This window comes from Aulostomus chinensis, chromosome 10 (assembly GCF_037954235.1).
Source record: "Aulostomus chinensis isolate RoL2024-O1b breed Wild chromosome 10, RoL_Achi_v1.0, whole genome shotgun sequence".
Taxonomy (NCBI): domain Eukaryota; kingdom Metazoa; phylum Chordata; class Actinopteri; order Syngnathiformes; family Aulostomidae; genus Aulostomus; species Aulostomus chinensis.
This window is the reverse complement of record NC_141329.1, coordinates 19,676,289-19,693,657: the sequence shown is the minus strand read 5'-3', so window position 1 is coordinate 19,693,657 and position 17,369 is coordinate 19,676,289. Positions and strand designations below refer to the sequence as shown.

General features: G+C 42.7%; 1 protein-coding gene across 9 annotated transcripts; it reads right to left on the bottom strand.

The window, feature by feature from the left end:
• Positions 1-1,476: 1,476 nt before the first annotated feature.
• On the bottom strand, positions 1,477-17,282 carry kpna4 (karyopherin alpha 4 (importin alpha 3)). 9 transcript variants are annotated; one of them, XR_015118183.1, is made up of 19 exons: positions 17,061-17,281; positions 15,467-15,511; positions 15,281-15,370; positions 12,748-12,777; positions 12,490-12,542; positions 11,596-11,691; positions 11,141-11,226; positions 10,023-10,109; positions 9,766-9,935; positions 9,402-9,446; positions 9,156-9,287; positions 8,649-8,777; positions 8,020-8,124; positions 7,866-7,937; positions 7,203-7,365; positions 7,031-7,125; positions 3,782-6,824; positions 2,877-3,116; positions 1,477-1,678 (listed from the first exon to the last, which is right to left on the bottom strand). XR_015118183.1 is itself a non-coding variant. In XM_086216321.1 (18 exons), the coding sequence occupies exons 1-17, from the start codon at positions 17,127-17,129 to the stop codon at positions 6,729-6,731; spliced, it is 1,563 nt and encodes a 520-aa protein (XP_086072447.1). In that variant the 5' UTR covers positions 17,130-17,282; the 3' UTR covers positions 2,481-3,116; positions 6,717-6,728. The 9 variants fall into 9 exon arrangements, 1 of the variants encoding a protein (XP_086072447.1); XR_015118184.1 differs by lacking the exon at positions 1,477-1,678 and adding an exon at positions 2,440-2,474; XR_015118188.1 differs by lacking the exon at positions 1,477-1,678 and having other exon boundaries at positions 2,481-3,116; positions 3,782-3,806; positions 3,931-6,824.
• Positions 17,283-17,369: the final 87 nt, after the last annotated feature.

Below are 17,369 nucleotides of genomic sequence, written 5' to 3'. Positions count from 1 at the left end.
ATGGTAGCAGCGCAGGCCTGGGTGCTGATCAATGAACCGAACCGATGCAACACATTGCCAAGCTGAATGAAAAGCACAGTTTTAGAGACAGCCAAACTAAATCTTAGGGTGCAGCGCCTGGTGTGGTCGTAGAACGGGAGAGGCAAGGTGTTTCCGATTTTAAGAAAGGAGATACAAAGTTTTCAAGACATAAAAGACCAAGATAACGAACATGGATCAATACAGGTAATTGTAATGAAGGACTTCAGCATAGGAATCAAACCTGGGGGGAAAAGTACATTTCAAAATTATAAAAGTGAGTGGAAGACTTTAAGGGAAATAACAGTGTATATAGAAGAGAGAGGCTTTAATGGCAGTGGATGAATGGGAAGAGATTAACGAACAGCAGTGGAGAAAAACTTGTTCTTTATCTCGGAGAGAACGTGGGAGGAAGAACATAGTAAGATTTTTTAGTACACCAGCACAGACAAAGTATCTCGATACAAAAAGTGTTGCCGATGATGTGGAGCTGATAACGCTGACCACGTGATCCCTTCGCAGCTGCTGGCAGGAGCTTAAGAAGTGTATGGTAAAATACTGAAGGTAAATCTTCCACCTACATTTGAGGTATTATACTTGGGGAAACGGCATGGATTTGGGGACAAATGTTTATAGAATAAAAGCCATTACCAGAAAATGGATGAAGAATGAGGTTTAAGGCTGGGTTGAGTATATATATATATATGTATGTATGTATATATATGTATGTGTATATATATATATATATTTACTGTATTCGCACCAAGGGTGGCACGGTGCTGCAGTGGTTAGCACCGTCGCCTCATAGTCAGAAGGTTCCGGGTTCAAGTTCCCTCATCTAATAAACTGTATTATAAAAAATCCTTACGTGCTTCTGGCATCGGTGTGGGCGGCGATGATGGCTGACCAACAGATGATCGTCTTTTCAGTGAGACGGGGCCTCCATGAGAAGGTGGCCTGGCCTTGAAGAGTGTGAGGCAGCTCTGTGAGATGCTGGACTGTAGCTTGGCCGAGAGCATCACTGCTCATCAAAGAACAGGAAGCTGATGCCTGTGGAGCAAGATGGTGTTCAAGGGCCCCCTCCAGAGTGACGGTGCTGAGGTCTCAGGACACCGGGCTCATCACTGGTGCTGCGGCCGTCACCACCACCCATCTGCTGGCTTTTAGTCCACAGTCGGCTGTATTATCCTATCATATGACATTTTTAATGCTTATTTATGAATGAACAGTCCAATATAATGTACCGAGTCTCTACACTCCGCTGGACCAAACAATGACGTCAGTTCCTAATAAGCCATTTGCATCAGTTTCAAAATATAGAAACAACACTATGTATATTCCTGAAATTGTCACCTCCATTTTAGTATAAATACAGCATGTATGATTGTTTGACCAGGGCAAAATAAATAGATGAAATAGAGAATAGTCAACACTGTCCTGTATAATTTGAATGAAGACAACGAATGTGAGGTGAACAATTTATGTATGGCTATATTGATGTTAAATTACAATTACAGTACATATATCATGAGAATAAATACAGGTTAATTAATGTAAAAGACAGCGTCCTCAAAGGTCCAACAGGCTGTCCTGCAGGTGTGCTGGAATACTTTGATTTGAGTGCTTCATTATTCCTCTTCTGGTTGACACAGAGAAGAAACTGAAAAAAGTTGAGGTGAAATCATTTCACTCGGAAGTGCAATTATTCTCAGATATTTGAAGTTACCTGTTTATTCGAGTGGTCATGTAAACAGCACTGTCAGATACTCTTTATCAGATTGAGAAACGTCACGGGTATCAAATATCAAAACAATACAATTGATAGAAACGTGTAACTTTGTTCAATACATTCTAAGGATCTTCTTCTGTGGCTGAAGCTGGATGCTACTCGCGCGTTCAGTCACATTTCTCAGCCTGGTTTAATACGACCATCACAACCACTACACACTGCACGTGATGATAGCATTAGCACAAATTGTTAGCCTTAGCTTGAAACAATGGCATTAGCTTGGTCTCATCTGTTGTCATACAACACAAGTAAAGTGAATCTCATGTTTTATAACTGAAAGTTAGATAAGAACTCATACAATTGTCTACTTTTCCACATTGATGACTTACTATTTAACTGATATTAGCGGTGTAAAGACGGCTTCTCAATAATCGCCTCAATCTGTCACGATTTATTGCTCTTAACCTCTGTTAATGCCAGGTACGGGCGAAAGCAGCTTGCTCAAGGGAACTTTGTCACTACTGTCAGTGTTTTCACAGCTAATCATGTGAATATGGTGTTTATAAGGGGTTGACTTCTAAGTTCCACAGTACCAAAGTTCCACGAGGGTGACAGACCTGAGGGAGTTCCCAGCCTAGTTTGATAAGATGCCCCTCTTGGCTCTACATACCTCTATGTTAATCCCCCCCCCCCCCCCCCCCCATCAGATCCAGGCTGAAGTCTGACACTGGAAAAAAAAACCCAAAAACAAACATGATTTGAAATTGAAAAAAGAATAGATCTGAAACTGAAAGAAAGAGAATTGGATCAGTAAAAAAAAGCAAGAGATACGAGTTGGAAAATCCATAACAATTAACTGTATTTTCGGTGCAGTTCTCACAAGCAACATCCATTGCCAGATGAGATTCGTTGCTTTCAGGAGTATGTTTATCAAATATAGGATTCTAACTTCTACTAGACATTTGGAAAAGGGCAGTAAGGTCCTTTTGTCCCACTGAGGAAGGGGGTAAGCTCCACGTTTCTGCTGGCATCACTGCTGAGTCCCAGATGGAACCAACTCAGTAAACCGATACACCCATGCCAGCAGCAGCATGGATGACGTTTGCTGGATCTTAAACCACAGGCCCACCTGTGTGACTGGGTCTCTCTGTCTGCATCAGCCTTCAACCGCCACATCCGGCACAGCAGCACACCTGAGGAGCAGGTGCTTCCCTCCAGGCTCCAGGTTGTCACCACAGGCAGGTACCAGGTGACCCAACGGGCTTTATTGAACTCCTCCATTCTCCCTGAACAAATGCACCTTCTCCAGTTTGACCAGCATGGAGTCATCCTCCTCCTCCTCTATCAAGGGCACCAGGTTCAGCTCTTCCTGGAGGAAACCACACTATTAGCATTGCTGTCACGATGATTTCTGATTCATGACCTCAGTCATTAATCAGCCATCAGCCAGATGTGTTGTATACATTTTCATTGCAGTCGGCCTGTCATTAGAATTGAAAATATTGGGCCAGTTTTCTTTAAATTTAATATAGGGGAGATGCAGACCTTTTCACATACTGTCTGTATGTCTGAGCGTTCCATGTGTCCTTCTAGCTCCATTACACAAAGAATAGTGCTTACAACTGAGAAAATAACAACTTACATACTGTAGGAAACATTTAACAAAATGTTCCTCCAATGAAACCCATCAAATGTCATTTTCTCAACGTTTCCTTTTGTCTTTGAAATGAGAGACAGCTAACTACTAGCTAAGAGTTGGCATATATGAAATAATGCTCCCACAGACGAGCACAAAAGAAATATATTTTAGTGAAGGGGTGGGAAAACAGGAACAGAGAATAACTTGAACTATTACTCTGGTAGTTTTCAACGTTGTCCAGCAGAGGGTACAACACATCAGTCACGGACAGCTGTTAAAGCTCTCCAAATATCAGTTGACCCACTTCCGGGCTCACAGCAGGCTTTCTCCTGCTGTATTTCTGTCACATTACGCAACACATGCTTTGAACGAATAATCTGCCATTTAGAACTCACCGTTTGCTCGAAGCGGCTTCATTTCCTGTTAAAACTCGTGTTGCATTAAAGTGCTTACATTAAAAATACGACAAAAACGAAATCGAATGGCAAATGGGCTACAAACTGTTCTTCTGGATTAATTTCGAAACACTTGAGAGAAACCATACCAACACGTACTTGTCTTTCCGCCCATATCCTATTACTTCTTAGGAATCCATTAATGTACAAACAAATTCTCCGAGTTTTTTTTTTTTTTTTAAATAACGTTAACGTCGTTTCTGTTGGAAAGCCTCGAGTTCCGGAAGCTAAGGATGTCTTTGTATCTGTAGTACGCATGTGCGAAATAGGGTCCTTGTGGCCAATCAGGCTCCACCGTACCTTAATTTGAATACATGCTCAACTGACACGACACCGGCCCGACTTTCCTCGTTTTGTTTTTTAACTGTTCCCAAGGAACAGAACTGTTTACATGTTAATTATTTGATAATCACTTTAAAGATTCAATTGGCTCACTCATATTTGTAGAAAATGTGCAAAATAAAAGTCGCTGATTGAAAACCACAAAAGTTGAGCTGATCCCATGCAGTGGAAGGGTGAGAAGCTAACATGCTAATGCCTCTCATCGCATTTGTTCAGATAAAAGCACCTCATCACAACAAACCACACACACACACTCACAAACAATCCGTCATTGAGGGTTTCACTATTTATTTTCTCGAAGACAACCTAACCTATAAGCCTTTCTCCCCAAAGGGTTTTTTTTTTTGTTGGGGTAAACCACCTTCTTTTACTTCCATGTCATAATTTTAGATTTGAAACCACATCTTTGCTAACAAGGAATGCTGCAAAAAAAAAAAAAAAAAAAAATTTTTACCCCTATGTCCAACGGAAGATTTATGAGCACAATGTGTAATTATTTATTACAGTGTCTTCAAGTTAACACAAAAACTGGAAAGGGTAAGCTTGTACACCTAAAGTTAGCTGAGAGGAAATATGAGAATGGGGCGAAGGACTCTGCAAGGTACTAAAAAGGTACAGCAAACTTGTTCATGGGTTCATTTATTTTTCAGAGACCCCTCTTAAGATAAGTCCAGTCTGACTGATGGGACAGTGTGACTTTTTTTGGGGGGGGGGGGGGGGGGGTGGAGTCCCTCTGAGTCTAGCTGAGATACATTAGCAGATTCATTACTGCTGCTCCTGAAATTAAGTTATTTTCTCAACTATCCTAAAAAGCATCATTGGATTACTCTAGAAAGACAACAAATATTGTGGTCAAGTGATGCATATTGTAGAGGTTGTCGGCAGGTCGGACCTACAGTATGAAACCAACCAACACATCTTCAGAGAGGCTTCAGGCCTCACGTTGCAGTACATGTGCAAAACCATACATATTATTTAGCAATTGGAACACTAGTGAGGGGTAAGGGAAAGGGAAACATGTAACATTTAAGCACAGTTTACTTAAAATGAAAATTACACTGTATCCACAGCCTAAGGAAACTAAAAGACCCTAAAAAAAAATAACTGTGCTATATTTGAGTACATGCAAAGGTTATGATTCACAATCCTACGTGAAAATGGCCATTGTTCTCTTCTCCCTTGGTGATAAGTCAAAGCTATGGCAACAATACTGCAAAGCAGTGATTCTGTTGTACTTGAAGGAAAATTAAGAGTCACAAGGGTAACAGGTCATCGAGTTGATTATAACAATGGTGTCAGAATTTCACAGCATCAAGCCCATATCTGGTGCGTAGGTTAGGGTTCTGGTGTGCGGGTGAAATATGATCGTCACCTTTACAGAAGCAATGAAACTAAAAGCTGAAAATTAAAAAAAAAAAAACCATAAAAAGGAACACACTGGAGGCAAAAAGAAAGGCCCTAAAGCCACCAAATGCATCTTCATATAATGCATTGCTTCTCCACGTCTGCCAATAGCGTTGTCCAGTGTCAATTATTACTAACTTAACAATAATTGAAAACAAAAAAAAATAATCCTTGCGATGACAATGATTTTTTTCTTTATCCAAAGTTCTTCCTTTCAGGGATTTGAGGATCAGCCTCTCTTTCAAAGGCAGAATTTCTTTCTTCGAACCTTTTCTAGCCTCATTGTTGCATTTCTCAATTTTGTTTCTCTTCAGATGTTGTATTGGTATCTTTTTTCCCCGTCTCTGCATGCGTTCTCACCCAGCCTTGCATACTTCCAGTCACGCACGCAGCCAAGCACACACAACCCATCCGTCCACTCTCTCGCACATGCGACATGCGCAGCTGGACTCCTGGCCCCGCCCACCAGGGGGAGAGGATGGTGCCCCATTGGGACGTCTCGTTGGAGGAGATGAACCTGGCTCCTCAGCACTGAGTCCAGACATTCATACACAATGGGTCCATTCACACACATGTCTGATAGCGTGGCCGATTGGGGGAGGGGCACATTGAGGGTGGCACCCACTCTAGTCGGAGGACCGCAGAATTGTGATGTTTCGTGGTTCATCTCAGTTCATAATTATTGTTCTGTGCATTTCTGCACTTTGTTGTATTGTATTACTTCAAGATGTCTTGATTTCTTATTTTTGAAAGTCCTTGGTTCTCCCCGGGCAGACATCGAGTTTTTTTGTTTTCATTTGAAGTCGTTTTCTGAAGACAACAGCTCCAATAACACAGAAGTTATGTCGGCATGTCTCTCAACGCATTCGATGTAGATGTTTTGCTTTTTTGCAACATGTAGCCACTCATTCTCACTCGCACCCACTCGCCACCTCAAACTTCATTTGGGCTGGTTCCCCTGGAATGCCAAATGAAATCCACACATTTTTCGTTCAGATAAGATGCAGCCATGGATCCCACGAGCCAAGCACAATGGATCAAATTTCTCACACTCGCTCTCTCTCGCTCTTTCTCTCCTAATTTTTTATGTTGAACAGAGTGCTGCATCGTCAACAAAACTCCAGAATACCCCAGGTGCCGTCTAGAACTGGAATCCCTCGGCTGGCACATTGGCTGAGTTAAAGCCGTAAGTTCCACCCTGGATGGCTTCTGGGACCAGGCTGCCGTCTTCATCGATCTGAACCACACACACACACACACACACACACACACAAAGTGGCAGGTGGTTAAACTTATGCAGATAAATAAATACAGTCAATATTAGCTTAGCATGTTGAAGAAGAGATTTACAGCCTCATAGCAGTTGGACATTATCAACGAAAAAACAATTCTTGATAAAAATCAGAACAAACTAATCTAACGTCCAAGTCAAGAGTAACTTACATCATCAGATGAGAAGAATTGATCAATAATTTCATATGCCAGTTTGTAGATATCTTCATTTTCATGATTTTGCAGCGACTCCACTTTCTCCAGACCTGAGCAGAAACAAAAGCCGGATCACATCTGAGCACGGATCCATGACCACGTGATAAACGCTTGACTGGAAACTCACCACCACACTCCTCAATGAGGTTAGCAATAGTTTCCGCTTCGTCGTCGGCCATCTTGAGGATATTGCTGAGCCCGTCGAGAACCACCTGCACCACTTGGGCGTCCTTCACTGTGAGCAGGTTACAGAACGGAGGGATGACCCGCTTCGCGATCAGATGGGCCACCTGAGGACAGCCGCAACACAACCATCATCTTATGACACGTGACAGACACGTGGTCTTTTTTTCTTCTCATTCAAATGAACAGTTTGTTTTGTAATTTACCGTTTCATTTTAAAAAAATGTTACACTGAAAACAACCATAACACTGAAGGACCTGATAAACAGATAATTCAGTGCTGAAAGCTGCATCAGACCAACGCACTCAAATCTGTCATCAAGTTTCAGCACTATATTATGAGGAACAACATTGAGAAAAACAATGCAACAAGAAAGTACATAATTTGACCCAAGTCCTGCTGCAAGTTATCATAATGGTAACCCCCCCCCCCAAAAAGTCACTATCAGCCAATTGCAGATACACCATAAATTCATCCTGTCAAAGCTCTCAGAGATCAAACCATCTTTAGAACTGTGCAGGGGGAACCCTTTAAGTCAGGCGGACCTCCAGAATCGTTTAGTGACTCCGTGGTGAAATATTATACATTTAAAAAGAAGCTTCTTACCTGATCTTTCCGCCCGCTTATTGTCAGGTTGCTGATGGCCCAGGCTGCTTCTTTCTGAGTGCCAAAGTCTCCCTAAAATGACATTTAAAGTGAGCTTTCTACTGTTCCCTGCTGTTTTCCTTATTTCTGCTTGATGAGGAAGGATGACGCGCACCTTGTCGAGCAGGTGAATGATCATGGGGACTAGCTTTGCGTCAATAACAGCCTGCACCTGCTGCTGGTTTCCTGCTGTGATGTTAGACAGGAACCACACTGCCTCCTATAGGACAAAAGGCATAAATACAAGTGAAGGTCTCATTTTTTACCCTTGTGTCCTGAACTTTTAACACTGGTAAAACAGGAGTGTGTGGATCAGAACCCAGATGTCCACTCAGAGTTTGGACCTCTGGCCGAGACAGGGTGCTGTGGGTGGGGTGAGAGCGGTTTTGAGGCTCTAATCATCGTCCGAGTCACTCGGGGAGGGGTGGGCCTCTTTTTGTAGAGTGACTGGTCTCAGATGCACTCCAGCGTCAGCATGTTTATCAGCACTCTGGCCACCAACCCACTGAGCCACACATCATTCGCATGCACACAGACCCAACCCCCCACCCCCTTTCCTAACTACAACCACTAGCCAGCCATTGAACTCCTCTTCATCCTCTTCTTCACCAGGATTCTCCCCTTTCCTAAATTTCTCCATCTTTCCTTTCAAACACCTTTCACACAATTTCCACACAAGCACCAAGTCTCAGATTTCATCACTTCCAGTGTGTGTGTGTGTGTGTGTGAATATAAAAGTGTTACCTTGTTGATTTTCTCTTTTGGGTGTGTGAGGAGGGCCGGGAAGTGGCTAAGAGCGTCACAGTTGAGCACCACCTGTGTCTGTTCATCTGTGCCGGTCACAATGTTCCCCACAGCCCTCAGAGCAGCAGTCTGGATGTGGAGAGGAGTGTATGAAGAGTTATTGTGATAAGTCGTTCAATTTGGCATCGTGTCCACCGTTTGGAGCTGTAAACGCCAGGCTCGGGTAAGTGACAGTGCTTGTGACGTGTAGCGTTTGGATGTTCCCCAAAGTTAAAATGTCGGCAAACGGTACGCTCCCCTCTTCTCGCGAAGTACCGGGTCATATGGGTTCATGAGATTTTAGGGATCAGGCAGACAAAAATAAAAAAAACCTCTGATGGACACAAGCCCTAAGATTTTGATGTAGGCTACCAGCAGGCAACACGACATGAGTCATTTAATAATTCAGATTGTTTTAAATTTAGCAAGCAAAGAATATTTAAAATCAACTCAAGAGTTTCTTGATACCTGAACTTTGACCTCCTGGTGGCTGAGCAGAGGTACCAGGTGAGGTACGATACCAGAGTCAATGACCATTTGGATCTGCTCGTTCCCAGCATCGGTCAGATAGGACAGAGCCCACACGGTGTCTACCAAGATCTGGAAGCGCAAAAACATTTATTTATTTATTTTTAATCATTAGAGGTTTGTCTGGGAAATATAGTAGTGATCAGTGTTCCAACAATTCTTCAAAAGAAAATTCTGCATACTCACACTGACGTCAGTGTGGTGGATGAGCACACAGAGAGCTGGCAAGATCTGGGAAGAGAACCGAGAAATAAATGATGCGGTCATGAGATTGTAAACACGAAGATGAAAAAACACCAACAACTTTCCTGCATGGTCCTGAACTCTACATTGCTCTTTACAAGTTCGGAAGATCCACACTTTACGGGGGAAAAAATTGACGTCATATTATTTTTCTCCTTGCCCAATCAATCATCAAGAATGCGATAAATGAATCTGCGTGAGCTGAAGTAGACTGGGACATACAGTGCGATTCCTCAACAGCTTCCCACAAATATATGCTGAGCTTTTCAAAATAACACCCATATTTCTCATTCACATGCATACGCACCTCCTGAATGGTCTCCATGGGTGGAGGGGGGTCCTTGTGACGGCACAGATTGACCATAACCCAGGTGACATTGCGGAGGAAGGTGATTGGGATAGAGGGACTGATGAAAGAGAGCAGGGGCTTGACTACGCCCAAGCTGATCACATAGTCTCTGCACTGGGGGCCATCACCTGGGAGGATCACACGCACACACGATGTCAGTGCGACATATTATCTTGGGTCTGACTGTGTAATAAGTTCAACAAAGTGAAACTCACCTATGATGTTGCCCAAAGCCCAGACAGCCTGTTCACACACATTCTGATGGGGAGAGTGAAGCAGCCTCAGGAAGAGCGGCACAGCACCTGAACGACAGATGATGCAGGTTTACACCGACGCCATTCGCTGAATGCCGGTGCTGATCCAGATTCCGCCGCAGCATGAATCCACCGTAATGCCGCAGGGCATAACACCAATAAATTGCTCTGGAATTCAATTACACTGAAAGCAGGTTGCTGTCGTTTCATACTGTTGTGTAGAATTGCTCCAGCCTAACCTCACACAACAAATAACATCCAAGGGGAAAAAAAAAAAAGAAGAGCTCTGGTATTAGAGCGAGTGTTGGCCGTTGGATTAGAAAACATATTGGGATTAAAAAGAAAAGAATTTGTTGTGTGCATCTTGAAATCAGACGGTGAAAGACAGCAAATAACTGCTATTTTTATATTTCTTGCTTTTATCAAGCACGATCAATTTGTATTGCTTTATTGCATTTTTTAATTTTTCAAACCACCGGCTCTATTTTGCAGATACAAAAGCTTCAATTTGTAACTTTTCTCATGTTTGACGTGCAGCAAATATCCCTCGGAGTCATGTTTACGGGCTTGTTCCACCTCACCGATGGAACCAGGTGATGGACGTTTGTTGTTGACAGGACGAAGAGAGGAATATTTTGCCAGTGCAGATGACAGCAAACTGAAACTACAGTTGGAACCCACATCTCTTTCCCGTGATGTTAACCATTACAACAGTTTGTGTCCTGAAAAAAGGCCTAATGTAAGAAAGCGACACCAAAAAAGTTATTAATAGCCCAGGGAGCAAAGCTTCGGGGGTTTCACTCTAGCCAGCATTGATGCCGGCCAAGACGTCCTTTTTCCTTCTCCACGCTAGAGGTTACAATCTTATTAGCAACTTCAGACGCAGGAAAATACTCACAGATGGGACGATGTTACCCAGTCTACACAGAAAATAGCAGCAGTTCTGGTCATGGCATCTTTCCTACAGATTCAGATGCTGATCTCTTTTTATGATGACTTAAAAGATTTAAACACAAATCCAACAGCAACCGAACAAAAAAAAAAAAGGGGGAGGGTTGTTGCATAATGGTGGCACTTACTGGACTGTACCACAGCTTGGGTCTGCTCTGAGGTCCCTGACGCTATGTTGGTTAGCGCCCAAGCCGCCTCGAACTGAAGGGATGGGCTGGAGGGAGAGAGAAAAGGGGGGGGGGGGGGGAGTGAGAAGGAGAGACAGATGAAGGCAGCACAGGGGATGGGAAAACTGGCTAATTTGGACATGGGTGTTAAAACAGTAAGAGCATGCTGATGAGTCATTTATGTTCCGCCATTCCTGGAAGGTGAAAACTGGAACACATTTACATAACTGCAACGCCGTTCAGATGCGAGGCTGAGCTAAACCCAACTGGCTTATTTGCATAACTCTGATGTGCTCATAGACTTAAGTAGATAAAAAAGAAATAAATAAAGGGGACTAACTTGTACTAAAATTATCAGCCATGAATAAGCATGATTCACTATCAGCTAGAAAGAAACAGGATTACAGCCTTCTTACTTGTCATCTCTGTCCAGGCAGTGGACCAGAATAGGAAGGATGCCAGATTTAATCAGGTCATCTATGGGAGGGTTGCGATCACTGGACAATAACTTCCTACAAAAACAAAACAAAACAAACCAAAAAAAAAAGAAAACAGAAGACCATCAGTCACACACCTGAACTAGGAAGAGGAAGAAACAACCGCAAAGACGAGTGTTCAAAATATAACATTGAGCCGGACCAGATTCAGTGTGTTTGCGTGGAGGTGAAGAGAAAGTACAATTAAATAAACACGATACACTGTGTGGCCTGATGGGGAAAAAAAGAAAAAACAAAGAGGTGGAATGTGAAGAGGTTTCATAAATTAGGCCATTATATGCAACACCTGACCTGACGCTATAAAAGAGACTGCACTACAGCGCTGCGGGGCCATCTACAGAGTCCATTAATCACACGGAGCTGACCAACTCTAAATCACGGCTGTCAAACCCACTTGGAAAAATGTTCGGCCCCTGAGATTGCAACGCTGAAACTATATTTTGTAAGAGCCCATCAATTTTAATCAGGGAGCCTCTTAAGATAAAGTAGCCATGCCGAGTCTCGGCGCACTGGCTTACAATTCCATTTAAGTACCACATGCAGACACTGATTACTTTCAAATTACTGCTGTAATAGAATAAAAGCACTCAAAAGGTAAAGCAGCATCAACAGGTTATTCCTACTGTGAAATCACTTCATATTTTATATACAGTAGAATAACCATTGTTTTGTTAATATTGAGGTGTGTAATAATATTCGCCATTCAGCATGTTACACTTGACTGATTGTAAAGAGCCTTAAATAGTTAATCAACTCCTGACTGTTCAAAAAATTCTGTTGAGTGTGTGTGTGTGTGTGTGTGTGTGTACGTACCTGGCAGCTTGAACAGCACTCAGCTGGATGCCCTGGTTATCACTGGTGGCATTCTGTAGGAGCACAATAGTCATATATAGCATTCACAATAAACACACGCATATACATCAGCTTAAAAGATTGAGATTAGCTTACTTAAATTCGATTATAAAATAATAAAAAGGAGTGAGTTTAGTGTTTAGTTCTGATGCATCACTCAAATAACACACAAACACACTCTTCAAAAGTGTAAAAAAAAAGAAAAAAGAAAGGACTTACCTGTACTATTGCTTCAAGAGAGGTGTTTTGCTGAAAAGAGCATTTTTGGAAAGTCGTTAGCCAAGAAAGCTGCTAAAAACAAGGTCAACTCAACCAGCTTACCAATGAGCAGACATCTTGCCTAGAGTGAAAAACACCCCTTGCAAATGATGGAAGTGTGTGAGAAAGACAAAGCAGGAAGGAAGTTGCAGTGAAGCACCACTGAGAACCCTGTGTTTCACTGGATGTCAGTCAGGGGGGCGATGATATCAAAAAACATGCTCGGTGGTGGACAGTAGCATATGATTGCTTGCGCGTTACTAAAATTAAAGCGAGCACACTACATTCCAGTACAAGCTAGCGACAAATATATAGATGTCGTTGCAACAGAGTTACATGATTGGTGTATTTACATTCCACTGCTGAGAGGACAGAGGAGACGACAGTCATCTACAAACATTAAAAATAACTGACAAGCGCACAGGCAACCGCAGAAGCACTGAAAAATAAAAGAAAGCTACACTGAAACGGGGAGGAAAGATTTAGAAAACGGGACAAAAGGAGCGTCTAAACCTGGATTGTTCTAAAAAGATAGCAAAAAAGGGGGGGGGGGACAAATTTCCACCAGGAAATGCGCTCAAGTGAGTTATCTTAAACCAAGAATGGTTGGTTTATTTGCATATTTTACGCTACACTGGCCAGCAACCAAAATCCTCCCAGATGTCTTGCAGCATGTCACCGCTGATATACTGCTAAGCAGCCCATTTCTAATCAGCCCTCTCAATACTACCAGGCAGTTACTGTGATTGAATCGCTGAACTGCTGAGTGGCCATTTCAATGCCACCAAGTCCGGGGTCCTTTACTGGAGACCCTTGATTGATCCGCATTTGCCTGTCTGAAGTGTGTCATCCCTGCATTCACCAAGAGAGGACTTCTCAATTCAACAGTATCACTATGGCGAAATGTATTAGCAGCATGCAGACATGTAAGGCCCCATGAAAGACGTTTCAGCAAGTTCCATTTGTTTTTTGTTTTTGTTTTTTTAATATTGTTTTTTCAATTTTTTTCTGAATTCTGATATGTCCAAAGCCTGTTGGGTTGTGGGAAAGCGTCTAAGTATATGGTGCAGAACCAACTACTCAAAACCTGGTCATGCTTTGAAAAAAGTAAATTATTAAACATCAATAGTTTTCAGAGCAGTAAACACGAGAATCAAATACTATCTTATAGGAAATTATAAAAAAAATACAATACTAAATCTCAAATTTGTTAGAGATAAAGCAGTTTATGAAATTACATTGTCTTCATTTCGTTTTTTTCTCTTTACTTGCTCATAGAGGAAGGAAGGAAGGAAGGAAGGAAGGAAGGAAGGAAGGAAGGAGGGAGGGAAGGTCCACTCGTTGACTGGACTTGAACTTCCACTTAATCTACTTGACTGTAGCCACTTTTACAGAGATTCCACCAAACCTCAACCTTATGACGCTTCGCTTTCTTACACAGAACCACAGCGACATTAAGATTCAAAAACAGCTGCTGTCCCTTTCCCACAAACGCCCTCCACAGACAGCGAGGCATAAGAGCGGCACAACATTCATAATCTGACCAGGCTGTGTAAAAGCTATACGGCTGTGATAGTTCCTTCTGTGTGAAGGAGCTACCCCCCCCCCCAACCGCCAAACTCCAGTGTAGAAAGCACCATGAATAATAAAGCAGTAAAGACTATTTGTTAATTTGGCTTAAGAATGACGGGGGAAAAAAAATCTCAGCCACTACACAAAAAACATGATTTATATGATATGAAAATATTTTTTAAAAACCCAGGGTTTGACAAATTCCATACAATAGTTGGTTCCTTTTTGTCTAATTGAATGATTTTGTCTGGGTGTTTCATGCCACACAGACACCCTAATAATGTACGCTGCAAAGAGGCTAATTTGAGGGATCATTTTCACACGGGTGTCTGCATTAAACATCATTTGCTGCATGGTTCCTAACCACTTTACAGCTCCACGCTTCCTTTTGTCTAAAAAAAGAAAAAGAAAAAAAAAATCCATCAAGTGTTTTCAGCAGTGAATATGCCAGTGGGCATGAGATTATGCTTGCACCAAAAAAAATTGTAAAACAAGCATCTCTCTGAAACAGAACACAGCACTGACAGGGATGGTGATGGTGACTGACTGATAATTTTCATGCAGGAGAGCTGGCAATTCAGTTGTAAATGTAATAAATGTGTCTAATATTTTAAGAAAATGAGACAAATCACTGCACCAGTGAACCTTCCCCATCTGATTGACATTGAGCAAAGACAGCCGGGAGGCTGCATCACCGGATAAAACATCAGTCTGCTCTAAACCTCTGGACTGTTAAGCCAGCGATGTGCAAAACTCCTTTAACATACAGCCTATGAGCACCAAACTAACACTCTCACTATTTCAGTGTCACCATACTGCAGCTATAAAACACTCTGCCCTTGAGAACATCAAACCTAGAAATATGCTGACTCAATTTCCTGGTGGCAGCTATAAATTCTACATTGAAGACACGCAGCCATACCGATCTGAAATCTCCGTCGACATCAGAGTCCTCACAAATGTCCTCATGAGGCACGTTTCTCCTCTTCAGAAGGTGCTCATCTCTTTTGTTCTGTTGTGAAGGGGACACAATTACATATGTTTGTACTTCAAATCATGATCGCCACAATAATAAACATCACACACCATGATACACAAATGTAATTACCTTTCTCAGCTCCACCACTACCTCCGTCCTCTGTCTTCTCATAGTCTGTGGACAAGATGTAGCATGTTAGCATTTGGGTACAGACTGAGGTCATTATCCAGTTAGTCCTACCAGAGCTGAGCAGGAATCATGCATTGAGTCTGAAGTCAGCAACACACAAATGGTGCATGACAACCCTCAAACAAGACACACATTGAAAATGACTCAGCTCTCAGAACTGACTAATCATTTTACATGCCATAACAAGAGCTATCCCTTTAATTTGAAGAATTTCATCAATTCTCTTTGCTGTAAGGACACACCTGCTTAACTATAAAGCCCTATAAAAAAATCCACTTTCAAGAAGGTTGAAATTTGTATTTATTTAATGTAAAAGCCTTCGAGATGTACGTTCTTGGAGGCCGGGCCTACCTGGTGCTGCTGAATTTTATACTGCCATATTATAAATGGGGTTCATTTACTTTCACATCTATGAAAGTTGGAAACGAGAATGGCGTACTGCAATTCCCAGCATCACTAAGCTTACTTAAGCCTGCAGAAAACCAGGCTTCTGTCTGCTTTAACCGTCGGTATTATATTGGTTTTAGATGATGATTCGGGGTTAACTGGCCGACCTGCAGCATGGTGATGCTGCTAGGTTGTGAGCAGGCTGCTAAACCAGGCAACTCCTTTCGCGCGGCGGCACAGAAACGAAGTTACTCGTCAAACAGGATGTGTCAGTATATCCTGCTCACATACTGCTTCTGAAAGCCCGTCTGAAAACAACTTATCACCTGCTGAGAGCAGAAGAGCACAGGCGTGTGGAGCGGAAAGTAAATCTTATGGCTGCAACATTAGCTAACGTGTAGCTTTGATCAATCAGTCATGTGATCGCTACCCATGTTAACCTTCCTTTTTTCCACAAAGTGTGACGTTACTTAACACCCGAATCAAATTTAACACTACGAAACAGCTCCAAACACACAGATAACAAGTCAGCTAAGAGGCTAACTGGTTTCCGCCATTGTTTATGAAGATAAAGACGGGGGATGGGTGGAACTGCAGCCACCAGCTCAGCCAAGCCCAGGGACTGATCTTAGCGGCACTGGTAGCTAGCACGCAGCAGGCTAGCTGACTGCAATATCAAAATAACATTGGTGCCGCTTTATTAGCTGGGCAATCAGGAGCTCCTTCTCCTGGAAATTATTACTGCACAAAGTATATGTGCTTAAATATATTACAATTGCAACAATCCAACGCATCGACAAAAGCGGATCCGGCGCTTCACTTAAGCTAGTATGTTCGCCGCAGGCCTGGCCAGTAGCAAGCTAGCACCGCACATCCAGTGGATGCTATGAGTTAGCTTCTCTGGCATGTTTCACACGTAACGCCGTCTCCTGGGTTTGCGCAATCACTAGGAAAATCGACCAGCCAAGGCCAGCAATGTAAAATTAGTTCTCGGGGAAGGCCATGGCTGGAGCCTGAGAGCAAAGTTCCCGATGGTGGAAATTAGAAACGACGTCACAGGGAAGACAGGGGGTGAAGCTGGCCGCGAGCTGAGCGGCGGCGATGAGGAAAATACGAGATCCTCGACATCAATCCGCGTAACTTTTACCTCCAAATCCCGGCCCTTGTTCTTGAAATTCTTCAGCCGCTGGTTGTCCAGTTTCTCGTTGTCGGCCATGGTAGCAATTGTGATGATGTTTAAAACAGTTTAACTCGTGGATTTAGCTTGTGAGCTCTACCCTTCTCTGATTCCCTTTTCTCGGCCTCTCGTTAGCAGACTATTTTTTGCTGCTGTGTCCGCGGTGCATACTGGGAATGCCGGTGGCGGAGAGGAAGGGTGGGGAAACCCCCTTTACTCTCATTGGCTTCTCGGTGAATATGCATCTGCAGGGCGCAGCGATATCATATTTGAACATTT